At 37.7% G+C, this 16,832-nt stretch overlaps 1 protein-coding gene across 1 annotated transcript in view; it reads left to right on the forward strand.

Annotated features, from left to right (window-relative positions):
* Positions 1 to 699: 699 nt before the first annotated feature.
* map4l (microtubule associated protein 4 like) overlaps positions 700 to 16,832 on the forward strand; it is a 76,191-nt gene continuing 60,058 nt past the window's right edge. The window contains exons 1-2 of the mRNA XM_058066067.2: positions 700 to 756; positions 12,765 to 12,964. Of these exons, the coding sequence (XP_057922050.2) occupies positions 12,775 to 12,964 (190 nt within the window). The 5' untranslated portion in view covers positions 700 to 756; positions 12,765 to 12,774. The remainder of the gene's footprint in view (positions 757 to 12,764; positions 12,965 to 16,832) is intronic.

A 16,832-nucleotide genomic window follows, 5' to 3' on the forward strand; every position in this document is an offset into this window, starting at 1 on the left:
TTCCCACACAATATCAGTTTGTCGTCTATACGGACATCCATGGTTGTCATTGAATGGAAAAGAAGGTTCTCCTCTCATTCTGAAGCTAACTAATTAGCATGGTAGCTTGTGATGCTAGGAGCGGCTGTCTGTTATGTCCCTGCAGTGTTCCCGTAGCCTGAGTGAGTGACTATTTGGGTGTTATTTCATGTCTACAAAGATTAAATCATGTTAAAACCCCATTTTAGAACTTCATAAACATGTTTTATATGCTCTAGCTACTAAAATATTCAATATATGACTGAGAGTCACGGGGCCATACAAAAAGTAAACTGGAGAAGCTAACTAACTAGCATGCTAGCTTGTGATGCTAGGAGCGGCTGTCTGTTATGTCCCTGCAGTGTTCCCGTAGCCTGAGTGAGTGACTATTTGGGTGTTATTTCATGTCTACAGGGCTGAAATTATGTTAAAACCTCAATTTAGAACTTCATTAACATGTTTTATATGCTTTAGCTACTAAAATATTCAATATATGACCGTGTGTCACGAGGCCACACAGGTGGTGCCCCGACACGTGAAGGCAGCCTGGGGCAATTTCGCACACGAGAAGGAACCGTTCTCATTCGCGTCTGAGAATCGGTTGCCTCGCAGAGCCGTTCAAAAGACTCGACTCGTTTGTCAACGGCACATCTCTCGTAGAGAGAGATATTTTAATCCCACGCCGACTGACAGCCGCACACATACACACAGTCAGCGAGAAAACGAGACACCTGCACCGTGAGTGTTTTTTTTCTTCTTCTTCTTCTTCTTTATTTGTATTCATTGTTCCAATCTACGGGCGGCGTTGTGAGTCTTAGCTTTATACCGCCGCGCGCTGCGCCATCTTTTTTTTTTTTTTTGAAGTGAGTGATGCAATTCGTGTGATATTTATGGCACAGCTAGCTTATATAAACATATACAATTAGCAATATGGAATTGTGTTGTTCGCAATGACAGCGTGGTGGGCGTGTAGCGGGATGGAAGGGGGGGGGGTTGTTGTCTGTCTCCTGCAGAGATGCGTGGATTCGTGCTTCTTTGTTACACTGATGCCGCAATCCACGCTCATCCCCAAAATGCTGACATAAACAAATGATTTATGTGCTATTTGTCATCTCAGTACTAGATTATTAATTATGTCTTTGTCTGTCACGTGATGCATTATTGTAGTCCAGGTAGGCCTGGTTACATAAAGCGTCCTTTTCTTTTTTAAATGGAGGCTATTAAACGGTCTCAGGATCCATAATAAACCAAAAGCTATTGTTATACAATGACACCCCATAATACACACACATACACACACACTATAGTACTCGGCCTGTGTATTGTCCAATCCAGATGTGTCTCTTCCTGTCCTGATGTTTGATTCCGGATGCACGCTTTGTTTAAAATGACTGTTTATGTTGATATTGTACACTTTATGTACATTCAGGCTTGTCAGTGACAGGAAATGTGCGGCCTGTGGTGTGACAACGTTATTTTCAGGATGAGCACATGGATTGAATGGGATATTAAGCCCCCCCCCCGTTCCACACCCCCTCCGCCTCGGGAAAAAGGTTGTTTCACGCCGCATATAGATGTACGGCTATAATCTGCTATTACCCACTCACACGCAGGAAGTGAGATTTACAGTGGCCTTCAATTGGTAAAAAAAAAAGATGTGTCATTTTTATTCATTCATTCATTCATTTTCTACCGCTTATCATCACGAGGGTCGTGGGGGGGTGCTGGAGCCTATCCCAGCTGTCTCTGGGCAAGAGGCAGGGGTACACCCTGGACTGGTGGCCAGCCAATCACAGGGCACATATAGACAAACAACCATTCACACTCACATTCATACCTATGGACAATTTGGAGTCGCTAATTAACCTAGCATGTTTTTGGAATGTGGGAGGAAACCGGAGTACCCGGAGAAAACCCACGCATGCACGGGGAGAACATGCAAACTCCACACAGAGATGGCCGAGGGTGGAATTGAACCCTGGTCTCCTAGTTGTGAGGTCTAGGTGCCAAATGTATAAATGTGAAATATACCAGTGTACAGTTACAGTTATGATGACACTACCAACAGCACTAAATTCATCACATAGCAACTTAACATCCAAAAGGTGCACCTGATACAAACATGTATCAGGTACACCCTGGACTGGTGGCCAGCCAATCACAGGGCACATATAGACAAACAACCATTCACACTCACATTCATTCCTATAGACAATTTGGAGTCGCTAATTAACCTAGCATGTTTTTTTTGGAATGTGGGAGGAAACCGGAGTACCCGGAGAAAACCCACGCATGAACGGGGAGAACATGCAAACTCCACATAGAGATGGCCGAGGGCGGAATCGAACCCTTGTCCCTGTGAGGTCTACGCGCTAACCACTCGATCGCCGTGCAGCCCAAATTCAGAAGTTCATTCATTCATTTTCTACTGCTTATCCTCACAAGGGTCGTGAGGGGTGCTGGAGTCTATCCCAGCTGTCTTCAGGCAAGAGGCGGGGTACACCCTGGACTGGTGGCCAGCCAATCACAGGGCACATATAGACAAACAACCATTCATTTCCATCCATTGATATTTTCCTGAAACTTACCAATGTTCGACTGCTGATTATTAAACAATGGAAAAGGTCGGAACAATTTCTTTCTGATGAAAGACAGCGGCCTATTTTACGAGGGTGGGTTTGGAGCCATTCATTCATTTTCTACCGCTCATCTTCACGAGGGCCGCGGGGGGTGCTGGAGCCTATCCCAGCTACTACACCCTGGCCAGCCAATCACAGGGCACATATAGACAAACAACCATTCACACTCACATTCATACCTATGGACAATTTGGAGTCGCTAATTAACCTAGCATGTTTTTAGTCGGGAACTGATATTTTCCTGAAACTTACCTATGTTTGACTGCTGATATTGTTATATTTGGATGTAAAACAACCCATTTTTGTGTCATTTATGTTGGTACATTTGTTTAGATATTTGAGCACAAAAGCAAACAAATTAACCGACCACATTGAGTCATGATTAATCGATTTTAGAAACTTTTATTAATCGAAATTAGGTCAGGCGATATTTTTTCTCTCGTGGTATACCGGTATAGAAGTAGAACGGATAAACAGATGAATGGATAAACCGACCACATTGAGTCATGATTAATCGATTTTAGAAACTTTTATTAATCGAAATTAGGTCAGGATATTTTTTCTCTCGCGGAATACCGGTATAGATTCTTCCAATGCTAATAAAATGACTTATACTTTCTCATCTCTTCGGGAACAAGACAGAAACAGAACAAGGACAAGGAAACTACTACTACTACTACTACGACAAGGGACAAGGTAACTACTGTAGCGTTACCTTCAATTTAGCGGTCAAAGAGGGGTTTAAATTTAGTAGAAACCGGCCCAAACTGCTTTTTTTTTATACTCTAAGGGTTGCCGACCCCTGTCCTAGATGGACCAAATCAATATGACGCAGAAACAAACAGTTTTTGAACATAAATGTCCATTGTTGTTTTCCAAAGTCAGTCTGTCGGAACGATAGTAAGATAATAACTTTATAATATCAAGCACTTGTTATAGGTGGCTGAATTAGCATTTAGCATCCAAATGAGGCACCGACAGCTACGTATGTCGTTTTTTTATCGAGTTGTCATTATGATAGTCCACAAAATTGGAGATATAGCGACATACACTCTGTCTATTGAGCTGATGATGTATAATTTCTCCTATGGGGATTGGTGAGATTACATTCAATCCCTCCCAGATTACCAATCCAGCGGACCGGAAGGCAAGCTTGGGGGTCATCGGGTCTGGTACAGCCCCCGTTTTATTGCCATCTTCCATGGAGCCATACAGCGTCACGCATTAGGTTGTGTGGTGAGCTAATGAAAGTACAGTTAAGGCTTTTTAACAGGCTGCTGTGTCTGCTTTAGTAGGTTGATTCTACAGGAAACGCCCCCCCCCCCACTTCATTCAGTGCGGCAGAGAGAGGCAATAAAACACGGACGCCATCCAACAGCCGTATTGTCCCGAAAAGACAATGACTAAAACTGGAGCTTACATAACACAGTGTAATACAACATGATGACGCTGCCTAACATTTACACCTCTATGAGCTATTTATAGCCTTCAATTATTATTACATGACGTTTTTTTTAAGGAAACTATATAGCCTATGAGCTCACATCCAAACAAATCCTCAAGATGCGGCGACATGGCTCGTAAAGACTGACTGTTGTAAGTAAACGCATCGACCAGGTTCCAGCCGCAACAGTACTCCCCCCTATCCTCTCACCCACCATCGCTTGCCCGCGACAGGAAGTTATCAAGCCAAACAGAGTTGTGATTTTGTCACAGAGCTGACGCCATGTGCCTTACCCCGACAAAAAGCCAACAAATCACAGGTGCCCAAAGTACGGCCCTGAGGTCATCTGTGACCCATGCTCATTCTTGATTGGCCCAAGAAAACCGAAATGTTGACATCAACAATCAGAAAGGTCGGTGACCATGGTGATTAATGTTTATACTCTAAAGTTGAATGTTTCTGAGGAAGTACAATTCTGAATTTGACCAGTTTTGTTATTGTTTTAGTTCTGTTGATATTGGTAATGGTTTTATTTCATTTGAACATGCATCAGACTACAATTGAATGCATCACATAATCAGTTCACAGTTCTACATGTCCAAAAGGAGTAGGAAGAAGCAAAGCTTATTAAATCCTACCCCTCCATCTGGTACTTTTACAATCAGTAACTGTTACATTTGTTCACTTCCTTTCTAATATAATTTAGGTTTTTTTTTAATATATTTTTTTTATTTATTTTACTATTATTTTTATATGGTATTTTTAATGTCACAATTATAAAATTATTAAATTATTAAATTATTAAATTATTAAATTATTAAATTATTAAATTATTAAATTATTAAATTATTAAATTATTAAATTATTAAATTATTAAATTATTAAATTATTAAATTATTAAATTATTAAATTATTAAATTATTAAATTATTAAATTATTAAATTATCAAATTCAGAATTGTACTTCCTCAGAAACATTCAACCTTAGAGTATAAACATTAATCACCATGGTCACCGACCTTTCTGATTGTTGATGTCAACATTTCGGTTTTCTTGGGCCAATCAAGAATGAGCATGGGTCACAGATGACCTCAGGGCCGTACTTTGGGCACCTGTGATTATTAAATTATTAAATTATTAAATTATTTGTACTTTTTTGTCACATACCGAAGTAATGTAATGTAAAAGTATATGTTATTTTTATATGTTATTTTTAATTTCACAATTATACAATTATACAATTATTAAATTATTTGTACTTTTTTGTCACATACCGAAGTAATGTAATGTAAAAATCTATGTTATTTTTATATGTTATTTAAAATTTTGAATTATTAAATTATTAAATTATTAAATTATTAAATTATTAAATTATTAAATTATTAAATTATTAAATTATTAAATTATTAAATTATTAAATTATTAAATTATTAAATTATTGAATTATTGAATTATTGAATTATTGAATTATTGAATTATTAAATTATTAAATTATTTTTACTTTTTTGTCACATACCGAAGTACAAGGTGATATGACCATATACAATGACATAATGATTGAGAAGTCTTATTGTTGTGCTTGATCTTAAAGTCCTCATCATACAAATACACTAGTAAATCTCAAGATGTCTGCATCTTTATGAGGCACTGACAGCTTTCCTGAGTGCGTGTGCATGATGTGTGCATGATGTGTGCATGTGTACGGATGTACGGAGTGACAATGTACTGTACTGTCACCAGTCATCTACACTTATGCTCATTAGACGCACTGCACTGTGTGTGTGTGTGTGTGTGTGGTGCCGTGTGTGTGTCAGAGCTTGTGCCTGTCAAGCGAGCGACACTGAGGAGGTGCTGAGTCACCCTGGTGCTTTTCCGAGCAGCCATCCATGTTTTTTCATGATCAGTGCAGAAGCAAAATGTTTTTCTGCACACAAGTTGACTGTTGTAGGTCACGGTCATCCGAGGTCGGTTGGAGGATGCAATATTAATAACGTATTTTTAGGGGCAGAAAAATGACCAGGGCAGTATCCAGCATGGTTATGTTTGCAAAGGAATATTATTTATTATTTATTATTTATTATTTATTACTTATTATTTATTATTTATTATTTATTATTTATTATTTATTATTTATTATTTATTATTTATTATTTATTATTTATTATTTATTATTTATTATTTATTATTTATTATTTATTATTTATTATTTATTATTTATTATTTATTATTTATTATTTATTAACAATATCAGCAGTCGAACATAGGTAAGTTTCAAGAAAATATCAGTTCCTGACTAAAAAAAGGCTAGGTTAATTAGCGACTCCAAATTGACCATAGGTATGAATGTGAGTGTGAATGGTTGTTTGTCTATATGTGCCCTGTGATTGGCTGGTGACCAGTCCAGGGTGTACCCCTGCCTCTTGCCCGAAGACAGCTGGGATAGGCTCCAGCACCCCTTGCAACCCTCGTGAGGAAAACGTGGTAGAAAATGAATGTATTTATTATTTATTATTTATTATTTATTATTTATTATTTATTATTTATTATTTATTATTTATTATTTATTATTTATTATTTATTATTTATTATTTATTATTTATTATTTATTATTTATTATTTATTATTTATTATTTATTATTTATTATTTATTATTTTTATCATAAATATCCTCAAAATATCTTCACAGTAAAACCTTGGTACCATCATTAACTTATTCATTACGAAAGACGTATTTATATATGTTTTTATATTTTTTTAAATATGTTTTCATAAATCCAAAGGCCCGATCCCATCAACATATTTCTTTTATGTATTTTTTTTTTGCGCAAGAGGCAAAAAAAGGTTATGACATTTTGTGATGATATATTGCAAATATAGTTAATTTGATGTAAAAAAAAGCCATTTTGTGTTGTTTATGTTTGTATACTTATTTAGATATAAACATATTTGCATCAAAGTGAAAGATATACTTGAATGTATCTTTTCTGTTTTTGTTTTTTTTAGTTAGGAACTGATATTTTCCTGAAACTTACACACGTTTTACTGCTGATTACTCAAGAAGAAAAAAAGCTGAAATTTAGTCTACTGTTTCTTTTGGGGGCGGCACGGTGGACGAGTGGTTAGCTCACAGCGAGGAGACCAGGGTTCAATTCCACCCTCGGCCATCTCTGTGTGGAGTTTGCATGTTCTCCCCCGTGCATGCGTGGGTTTTCTCCGGGTACTCCGGTTACCTCCCACATTCCAAAAACATGCTAGGTTAATTAGCGACTCCAAATTGTCCATAGGTATGAATGTGAGTGTGAATGGTTGTTTGTCTATATGTGCCCTGTGATTGGCTGGCTACCAGTCCAGGGTGTACCCCGCCTCTCGCCCAAAGACAGCTGGGATAGGCTCCAGCATCCCCGTGACCCTTGTGAATACAAGCGGTAGAAAATGAATGAATGTTTCTTTTGATAGGTTCAATGTTTATTTAGCCATAGAACACAATATTCTGTGATCCTTGAACGATCGGTCAAAATGGCCGACGGGGTTGTGTTTTGTTGTTGGCTCTTTATGGTTGTTTTTTCAGAAGGCCTTGTAAGCAGTATAGGTATGTCCCATTCCATGCATCCTTCGCTGCCTCTTTTTACCTGTTTGTATATCTTTAGAACGCACAGACAGGAGAAGAGATGTCTTGGTCAACTTCTCTTGTGAATTGAATGTGTTAATGTGACTTATGTTCGCATATACGCATAAACGCATATAAAGCAGTGATGCGGCCTACGTAAATGTACTAATATAATCCCCTGAAAGCAGGAAGGAGTTACTCCTCAGGGCCACTAACCTCTCCATTCATTGCTGTTACATCACCAGCTCAGACCCGGGATGTTGTACAATGACTCATCACTGACCTGTGGCTTGCCTGTTTGCTTTCTGGGGCAGCCAAACCTCATGCTTTCTACTCCGATACTGACTAAAGCCTGGACTGGGAATGGACTTCATGTTTACGTTGAGCTTAATATGAGGTCAGCATGTCCATACAATGTCCAAACAAGTGAGGCATTTTGTCGGCAAAGTAAATAGTGCTGCACACCATAACCAGCACAGAAAGCGTTCTAGTTCTTCCAGAATCTGCACCTATTCATCGAAAGACATATAAGCATCAAAAGAGTCCCGGTTTGTGCCGCTAACTTTATAGGAGTTGATAAACAATATCTTGTAAAAATGTCAGCTTTTAACATGCAACCATTATGTGAGACAGGACAGAAGAAAATACTTGTAAGTAGCTTTAGCATTTTAGCGTTTAGGTTTTCTACAGCAACGTGTAATGTGTTTCGGGTAGAAAACTCAGGTAGAGCCACTAATCGTGGTGGGAAAAGGCTATTAGCAGGCCCGCTTCCTGTATGCTATTATGCTACACAGACAGGCGTTTTTTCTCCATAACTTACACAAAATAAATACAGTTAGGATACTGATAAACTGTTACTGTTACTTACTTGTCTTTTATTATGTCTACTATATCGGGTAACAGGAGTGTAAAGGTGACCATAGGGGTGTTATGCCATGTCTAGAGGGCTCTAATCATGTTTGAAAGTGTATTTAGAAGGTGGTAAACAGGTTTTGTAGGTCTTATTTTCTGTTATTATATCAACTATGTTGGGTGGTAGAAGTGAAACTGTGACTATAGGGGTGTTATTTCATGTCTAGAGGGCTCTAATCATGTTTGAAAGTGTATTTAGAAGATGGTAAACAGGTTTTCTAGGTCTTATTTTCCGTTATTATATCTACTATATTGGGTAATGGAAGTGTAACTGTGACTATAGGGGTGTTATGCCATGTCTAGAGGACTCTAATCATGTTTGAAAGTGTATTTAGAAGGTGGTAAACAGGTTTTGTAGGTCTTATTTTCTGTTATTATATCTACTATATTGGGTGATAGAAGTGTAACTGTGACTATAGGGGTGTTAGGCTATGTCTAGAGGGCTCTAATCATGTTTGAGAGTGTATTTAGAAGATGGTAAACAGGTTTTCTAGGTCTTATTTTCCGTTATTATATCTACTATATTGGGTAATAGAAGTGTAACTGTGACTATAGGGGTGTTATTTCATGTCTAGAGGGCTCTAATCATGTTTGAAAGTGTATTTAGAAGATGGTAAACAGGTTTTGTAGGTCTTGTTTTCTGTTATTATATCTACTATATTGGGTGATAGAAGTGTAACTGTGACTATAGGGGTGTTAGGCTATGTCTAGAGGGCTCTAATCATGTTTGAGAGTGTATTTAGAAGATGGTAAACAGGTTTTCTAGGTCTTATTTTCCGTTATTATATCTACTATATTGGGTAATGGAAGTGTAACTGTGACTATAGGGGTGTTATGCCATGTCTAGAGCGCTCTAATCATGTTTGAAAGTGTATTTAGAAGATGGTAAACAGGTTTTCTCTGTCTTATTTTTCATTGTTATATCTACTATATTGGGTAATAGAAGTGTAAATCTGACTTAGGGGTGTTATTTCATGTCTAGAGGGCTCTAATCATGTTTGAAAGTGTATTTAGAAGGTGGTAAACAGGTTTTCTCTGTCTTATTTTCTGTTATTGTATCTTTTATATTGAGTGATAGAAGTGTAACTGTGACTATAGGGGTGTTATTTCATGTCTAGAGGGCTCTAATCATGTTTAAAAGTGGATTTAGAATGTGGTAAACAGTTTTTCTCGGTCTTACTTTCTTTTATTATATCTACTATATTGGTAATAGAAGTGTAAATGTGACTATAGGGGTGTTATTTCATGTCTAGAGGGCTCTAATCATGTTTGAAAGTGTATTTACAAGGTGGTAAACAGGTTTTGTAGGTCTTATTTTCTGTTATTATATCTACTATATTGGGTAATAGAAGTGTAAATGTGACTATAGGGGTGTTATTTCATGTCTAGAGGGCTCTAATCATGTTTGAAAATGTATTTCGAAGGTGCTAAACAGGTTTTCTAGGTCTTATTTTTTGTTATTATATCTACTATATTGGGTAATATAAGTGTAACTGTGACTATAGGGGTGTTATTTGATGTCTGCAGGGCTCTAATCATGGTTGAAAGTGTATTTAGAACGTGATGGATATTTTCTGTCCCGCAAAGCTAGCAAGCTGCTTGCGTTGGTTCATGTGTGTGTGTTCGTCGAGGTGTATGTGCGCGCTTGCGTGAGCGCTGGCGGTGTTTTGGAAGATGAGATGATTATGTAGCTCGGGTTCAGAGAGGGAGAGGAGGCGGATGCCGGGAGCAAGGGATTGTGGGTACAGGGATGACTTTTAATCTCTCAGAGCTCAACAGCTGTCTCACAACTCCTCATCATCTCTCTCTCTTTTTTGCTCACAAAAGCATTTCGCTTGCTACCGGTTACATCATAATACCAACACATGATGTATATATTTTTTAAAAACATAATCACTGCACCAATTATTAGTATTTTTTTTATTTTTTATATGATTCAATAAATATTATTTAATTAAATAATATTACGAGAGATGGACTGGGAGAGTTCCGTCACATATTTTGATTTATTTTTATAGACGATAAGAAAAGAGTTCATAGTTCAGGCCGGTGAATATTTAGGATTATGTAAATGCTCCAACAGAGAGATGAATTTTGGACGCTAATACACTCACGGTGTGATGGAGATTAGGTGCGACTGCCGGAATATCGAAATGGTTTCTTCACTGCTAGCGTTAGGAGAGCAAAGCAAAGCTGGTGAAAATCGGTGTCCTTTCCCCGGGGACAACGGCCTACAGTTCCCCGCATACTGGCTGCTCGCCATTTTGTGTGTATATGTGTGCGTATGTGTGCGTGTGTTTGTTTTTGGTAACACAATAAGGACTTGTGCTCGGAGCATCGGCACAGCAGGAGAGAAAAACAGACATGAGTGGTTTTCGATGCACAAGTGGATTCTTGGCTCCCTTGGAATAAAACAGTATTTACAGTAGAGTCTTGGTTAGCATACGCTCCAGTTCACGCTGAACACATAAGTTTATTGGTTAGCGTACAATATGTCGTGTTATGAATGTATTTACAATACCGCTTAAAAGTTTTGGATCACTTGGAATTTTTTTTTTGGCCAGTCTGAAATAATGGCTTTTTCTTGGCAGTCCTGCTATCTCAGATATTTGTCTTCTTGCACAATTGTGCAGCGTTTTTGTGTCCTTGTTAGACCTTGTGCTGCTTTCTGAAGGGAGTAGTTAACAGCATGGTAAGAGATTTTAGTTTCGATTTTTAGATGGAGGGCTGCATGGCGGATGTGTGGTTAGCGCGCAGATATCACAGCTAGGTGACCCGGGTTCAATTCCACCCTCGGCCATTTCTGTGTGGTGTTTGCATGTTCTCCCCGTGCATGTGTTTTTTCTGGGTACTCCAGTTTCCTCCCACGTTCCAAAAAAAACATGCTAGGTTAATTAGCGACTCCAAATTGCCCATAGGTATGAATGTGAGTGTGAATGGTTGTTTGTCTATATGTGATTGGCTGGCGATCAGTCCAGGGTGTACCCCGCCTCTCGCCCGAAGACAGCTGGGAAATTGAATGAATGAATGAATGATTAATCACAACTATGTGAGAAATAGGCTGCATGGCGGACAAGTGGTTAGCGCGCAGGCCTCACAGCTAGGAGACCCAAGTTCAATTCCACTCCACTGTGTGGAGTTTGCACGTTGCATGAGTTTGCATGTATATGTCTTATTTTCTCTTATTATGTCAACTGTATTGGGTAATAGGAGTGTAGAGGTGATTATAGGGGTGTTATTTCATTTCTAGAGGTCTCTAATCATGTTAAAAACACATTTAGAAGGTGGTAAACATGTTTTTTTTGGACTTATATGTCTTATTTTCTCTTATTATGTCAACTGTATTGGGTAATAGGAGTATAATGTGACTATAGGGGTGTTATTTCATTTCTAGAGGTCTCTAATCATGTTAAAAACACATTTAGAAGGTGGTAAACATGTTTTTTTGGATTTATATGTCTTATTTTCTCTTATTATGTCAACTGTATTGGGTAATAGGAGTGTAGAGGTGACTATAGGGGTGTTATTTCATTTCTAGAGGTCTCTAATCATGTTAAAAACACATTTAGAAGGTGGTAAACAGGGTTTTCTTGCACGTATATGTCTTACTTTCTCTTATTATGTCAACTGTATTGGGTAATAGGAGTGTAGAGGTGACTATAGGGGTGTTATTTCATTTCTAGAGGTCTCTAATCACGTTAAAAACACATTTAGAAGGTGGTAAACATGTTTTTTTGGACTTATATGTCTTATTTTCTCTTATTATGTCAACTGTATTGGGTAATAGGAGTGTAGAGGTGACTATAGGGGTGTTATATCATTTCTAGAGGTCTCTAATCCTTTTAAAAACACATTTAGAAGGTGGTAAACAGGGTTTTCTTGCACTTATATGTCTTATTTTCTCTTATTATGTCAACTGTATTGGGTAATAGGAGTGTAATGTTACTATAGGGGTGTTATTTCATTTCTAGAGGTCTCTAATCATGTTAAAAACACATTTAGAATGTGGTAAACATGTTTTTTTGGACTTATATGTCTTATTTCTTCTTATTATGTCAACTGTATGGGGTAATAGCGAATAACGAAGGGTCTACATGTTTTAATGAAGATGAATTGAAGTCCATCTGTCCTTTTCATTTCTCCAGTTAGAAGACCATGGACCTGAGCTTGAGAGACGCTCTGGGTGGGGGCGGCGGTGCCGTCCCGGGCGGGGCCCCTGCCGATGCTTTGCTGAAGAGGGACTTCATGAGTGCGTTGGAGAAAGAGAGCTACGACGACAAGGTGGGAGAGAAGATGTCCAAAAGTGACTACCGACCTTTACTGGACGGGAAGGACACCAAGAGCGGTGAGTCGCCACGGAAACCGGATGTTTGCACAAGCTGTTGATGTTTTTAACCATCGATGGCGGGCCAGGGGTGTCCAAACGTTTTCTTGAATATCGTAATAGAAGTACTTCCAAATTCAATATGTTAGATTTTGGTATATCAGCTTGACCGTCAGCATGAATGATTGACTAGCGGAATTCAACATCAGCATCCTTGCATCCATGCCGTCCGAGTGAGGTCCTTACACACACACACACACACACACACACACACGCAGTGTCCTCGGCTGTCAGAAGGAATAAGTAAGATGGCTGTGTGAGTGTGCTGAGTTGAGCAGATACGCTGAAAGGTGATTGAAGCTTTTGTGCCACATCGTACCTGTAAGTCATGTTAGACTTGCTTTCTGTTTGTTTTGCTACGGAGCGTACCATGCTCATGTAATGAGGGGGTCTGCCGCCGAGCATATGAGCCAAACGGGCAAAGAAGTCTGTTTTGACACGGCAATGTTTTGCTTTGAATAAAACTATATTGGGTAATAATGGTGTAAAGTTGACTATAGGGGTGCTATTTTATGTCTAAAGGTCTTTAATCATGTTTAAAACATATTTAGATGACGTGAACAGCTTTTCCATGGCTTATATGTCTTATTTTATCTTACTGTCTACTATATAGGGTAGTAGGAGTGAAAAGGTGACTATAGGGGTGTTATGCCATGTCTAGAGGTCTCTAATCATGTTAAAAACACATTTAGAAGGTGGTGAAAGTTTTTTCTTGGATTTATATGTCTTATTTTCTTTTATTTTGTCAACTATATAGGGCAGTATGGGTGTAAAGGTGACTATAGGGGTGCTATTTCATTTCTAGAGGTCTCTAATCATGTTAAAAACACATTTAGAAGGTGGTAAACTGAGTTTTCTTGCACGTATATGTCTTATTTTCTCTTATTATGTCAACTGTATTGGGTAATAGGAGTGTAATGGTGACTATAGGGGTGTTATTTCATTTCTAGAGGTTTCTAATCATGTTAAAAACACACACATTTAGAAGGTGGTAAACAGGGTTTTCTTGCACTTATATGTCTTATTTTCTCTTATTATGTCAACTGTATTGGGTAATAGGAGTGTAATGGTGACTATAGGGGTGTTATTTCATTTCTAGAGGTCTCTAATCATGTTAAAAACACATTTAGAAGGTGGTAAACATGTTTTTTTGGACTTATGTCTTATTTTCTCTTATTATGTCAACTGTATTGGGTAATAGGAGTGTAAATTTGACTATAGGGGTGTTATTTCATTTCTAGAGGTCTCTAATCATGTTAAAAACACCTTTAGAAGGTGGTAAACATGATTTCTTGGACTTCTATGTCTTATTTTCTCTTATTATGTCAACTGTATTGGGTAATAGGAGTGTAATTGTGACTATAGGGGTGTTATTTCATTTCTAAAGGTCTCTAATCATGTAAAAAACAAATTTACAAGGTGGCAAACGTGTTTTCTTGGACTTATATGTCTTATTTTCTTTTATTATGTCAACTACATAGGGTAGTAGGAGTGTAGCGGTGACTATGGGGGTGTTATTTCATTTCTAGAGGTCTCTAATCGTGTTAAAAACACTTTTGGAAGGTGGTAAAAAGGTTTTCTTGGACTTATATGTCTTATTTTCTTTTATTATATCAACCATTGGCTCATAGGAGTATAAAGGTGACTATAGGGGTGTTATTTCATGTCTAGATGGCTCTAATCATGTTAAAAAGCGTATTTGGAAGCTCGCAAACAGGTATTTTTATGGTCCAACTACAAAAGTATTCTATGAAACCAATTAACCACCGTAAACAAGGCACGACTGCAGCGACGCCAGCCAAGGTTCCTCGGCCTAAATGATGATGAGCTGGTGCGTGAAGGCAGCACAGCTGGACATCAGTCGTGCCTCTGAGGACTGCAGTCAGTGTCAAGCCTCAAGGTCAAACTCTTTTTTTTTTAAAACCAAACTGTACTTCTGCATCAGTAAACTGAAAGCTCTCGCCGCCAGTGGGGTGGGGGGTGGGCGGTTAAGTGATGTGCTTTCAAGTTGCCATCAAGTCCTGCAGGATTTCATAAGAGGCTAAACTGACCTTAAGCTCAAACAAAAGTAACTCAGGTTCTCAGTCACAGTGCAGGCAGGACTACTATGGGATGTAGATGCCCCCATATCGTGCTACTAATTCCCATGTTGACCCTATTGACCCGTGTCGGTGGCCATTATGCATCTCATACGATCATGATGCTATCTTTTACCATTCAAGTGTCCACACACACACATGTGATGATTGTCCAAGATACTGTGGCCAAAAGCGAGTGTGGCTCAAGGAAGCACAGATGCTGTCGTGCTCTGACGGTGTAACCATGGTGATAAAGCCGACAGCGACATGTTTTGCCCGCTTGCATCATTGTCAAACGCGCCCAGATACTCCTAGGACGAGAGAGACAGTAAAAGAGAGAGAGACTTCCTGGCTGGTGGAGCCGCTTAAGTGAAACGTTAGAGTGATTATGTTTTTGGATGAAAATTTCAGGACATGGAATAACTGATTCAATTTTGCGGGTGATCCGGATCACCGTCTGGATCCAGGAATGTTTTAAAGGATTCTTTAACATTGCAACATTTTCACAATGTTAGCCTGTTAACACCTAGCATGATATTGCTAAGTGTTAATATAAGCGTCTACCCATAAAAATGCTACTATGCTAACATTAACATGCCAGCAATGCTAACATGCTAATGTTAACGTAGTAACATTAGCAAGGTCAAATTTTTTGGTCATTTTCATAAAAGGACTTTATTATGCTAGGTGTTAGCATTTTCAAGAATGTTAACTTAGGGATTATCATGCTAATGTTAACATGCTAATGTAATTATACTAATATTTTTAGAATTTTGCGCTATATGCTAGATGTTAGCATGCTAACATTAGCAAGCTTTAAGTTTTAGTCATTTTCATAAAAAGACTGTTATGCTAGGTGTTAGCATTTTCAAGAATGTTAACTTAGGGATTATCATGCTAATGTTAACATGCTAACGTAATTTTACCAATATTTTTATAATTTTGCGCTATTACGCTAGATGTTATCATGTTAACATTAGCATGGTCTAATTTTTAGTCATTTTCATAAAAAGACTATTATGCTAGGTGTTAGCATTTTCAAGAATGTTAACTTAGGGATTATCATGCTAATGTTAACATGCTAATGTAATTATACTAACATTTTTATAATTTTGCGCTATATGCTAGATGTTAGCATGCTAACATTAGCAAGGTCTAATTTTTAGTCATTTTCATAAAAGGACTCTATTATGCTAGGTGTTAGCATTTTCAAGAATGTTAACTTAGGGATTATCATGCTAATGTTAACATGCTAACATAATTATACTAATATTTTTATAATTTTGCGCTATATGCTAGATGTTAGCATGTTAACATTAGCATGGTCTAATTTTTAGTCATTTTCATAAAAAGACTACTATGCTAGGTGTTAGCATTTTCAAGAATGTTAACTTAGGGATTATCATGCTAATGTTAACATGCTAACGTAATTATACTAACATTTTCATAATTTTGCGCTATTACGCTAGATGTTAGCATGCTAACATTAACAAGGTCTAAGTTTTAGTCATTTTCATAAAAAGACTGTTATGCTAGGTGTTAGCATTTTCAAGAATGTTAACTTAGGGATTATCATGCTAATGTTAACATGCTAATGTAATTATACTAATATTTTTATAATTTTGCGCTAGATGTTAGCATGCTAACATTAGCAAGGTCTAAGTTTTAGTCATTTTCATAAAAGGACTCTATTATGCTAGGTGTTAGCATTTTCAAGAATGTTAACTTAGGGATTATCATGCTAATGTTAA

Source organism: Doryrhamphus excisus, linkage group LG6 (assembly GCF_037039965.1).
Source record: "Doryrhamphus excisus strain RoL-2023G ecotype Guam linkage group LG6, RoL_Dexc_Guam_v1.1, whole genome shotgun sequence".
Classification (NCBI taxonomy): domain Eukaryota; kingdom Metazoa; phylum Chordata; class Actinopteri; order Syngnathiformes; family Syngnathidae; genus Doryrhamphus; species Doryrhamphus excisus.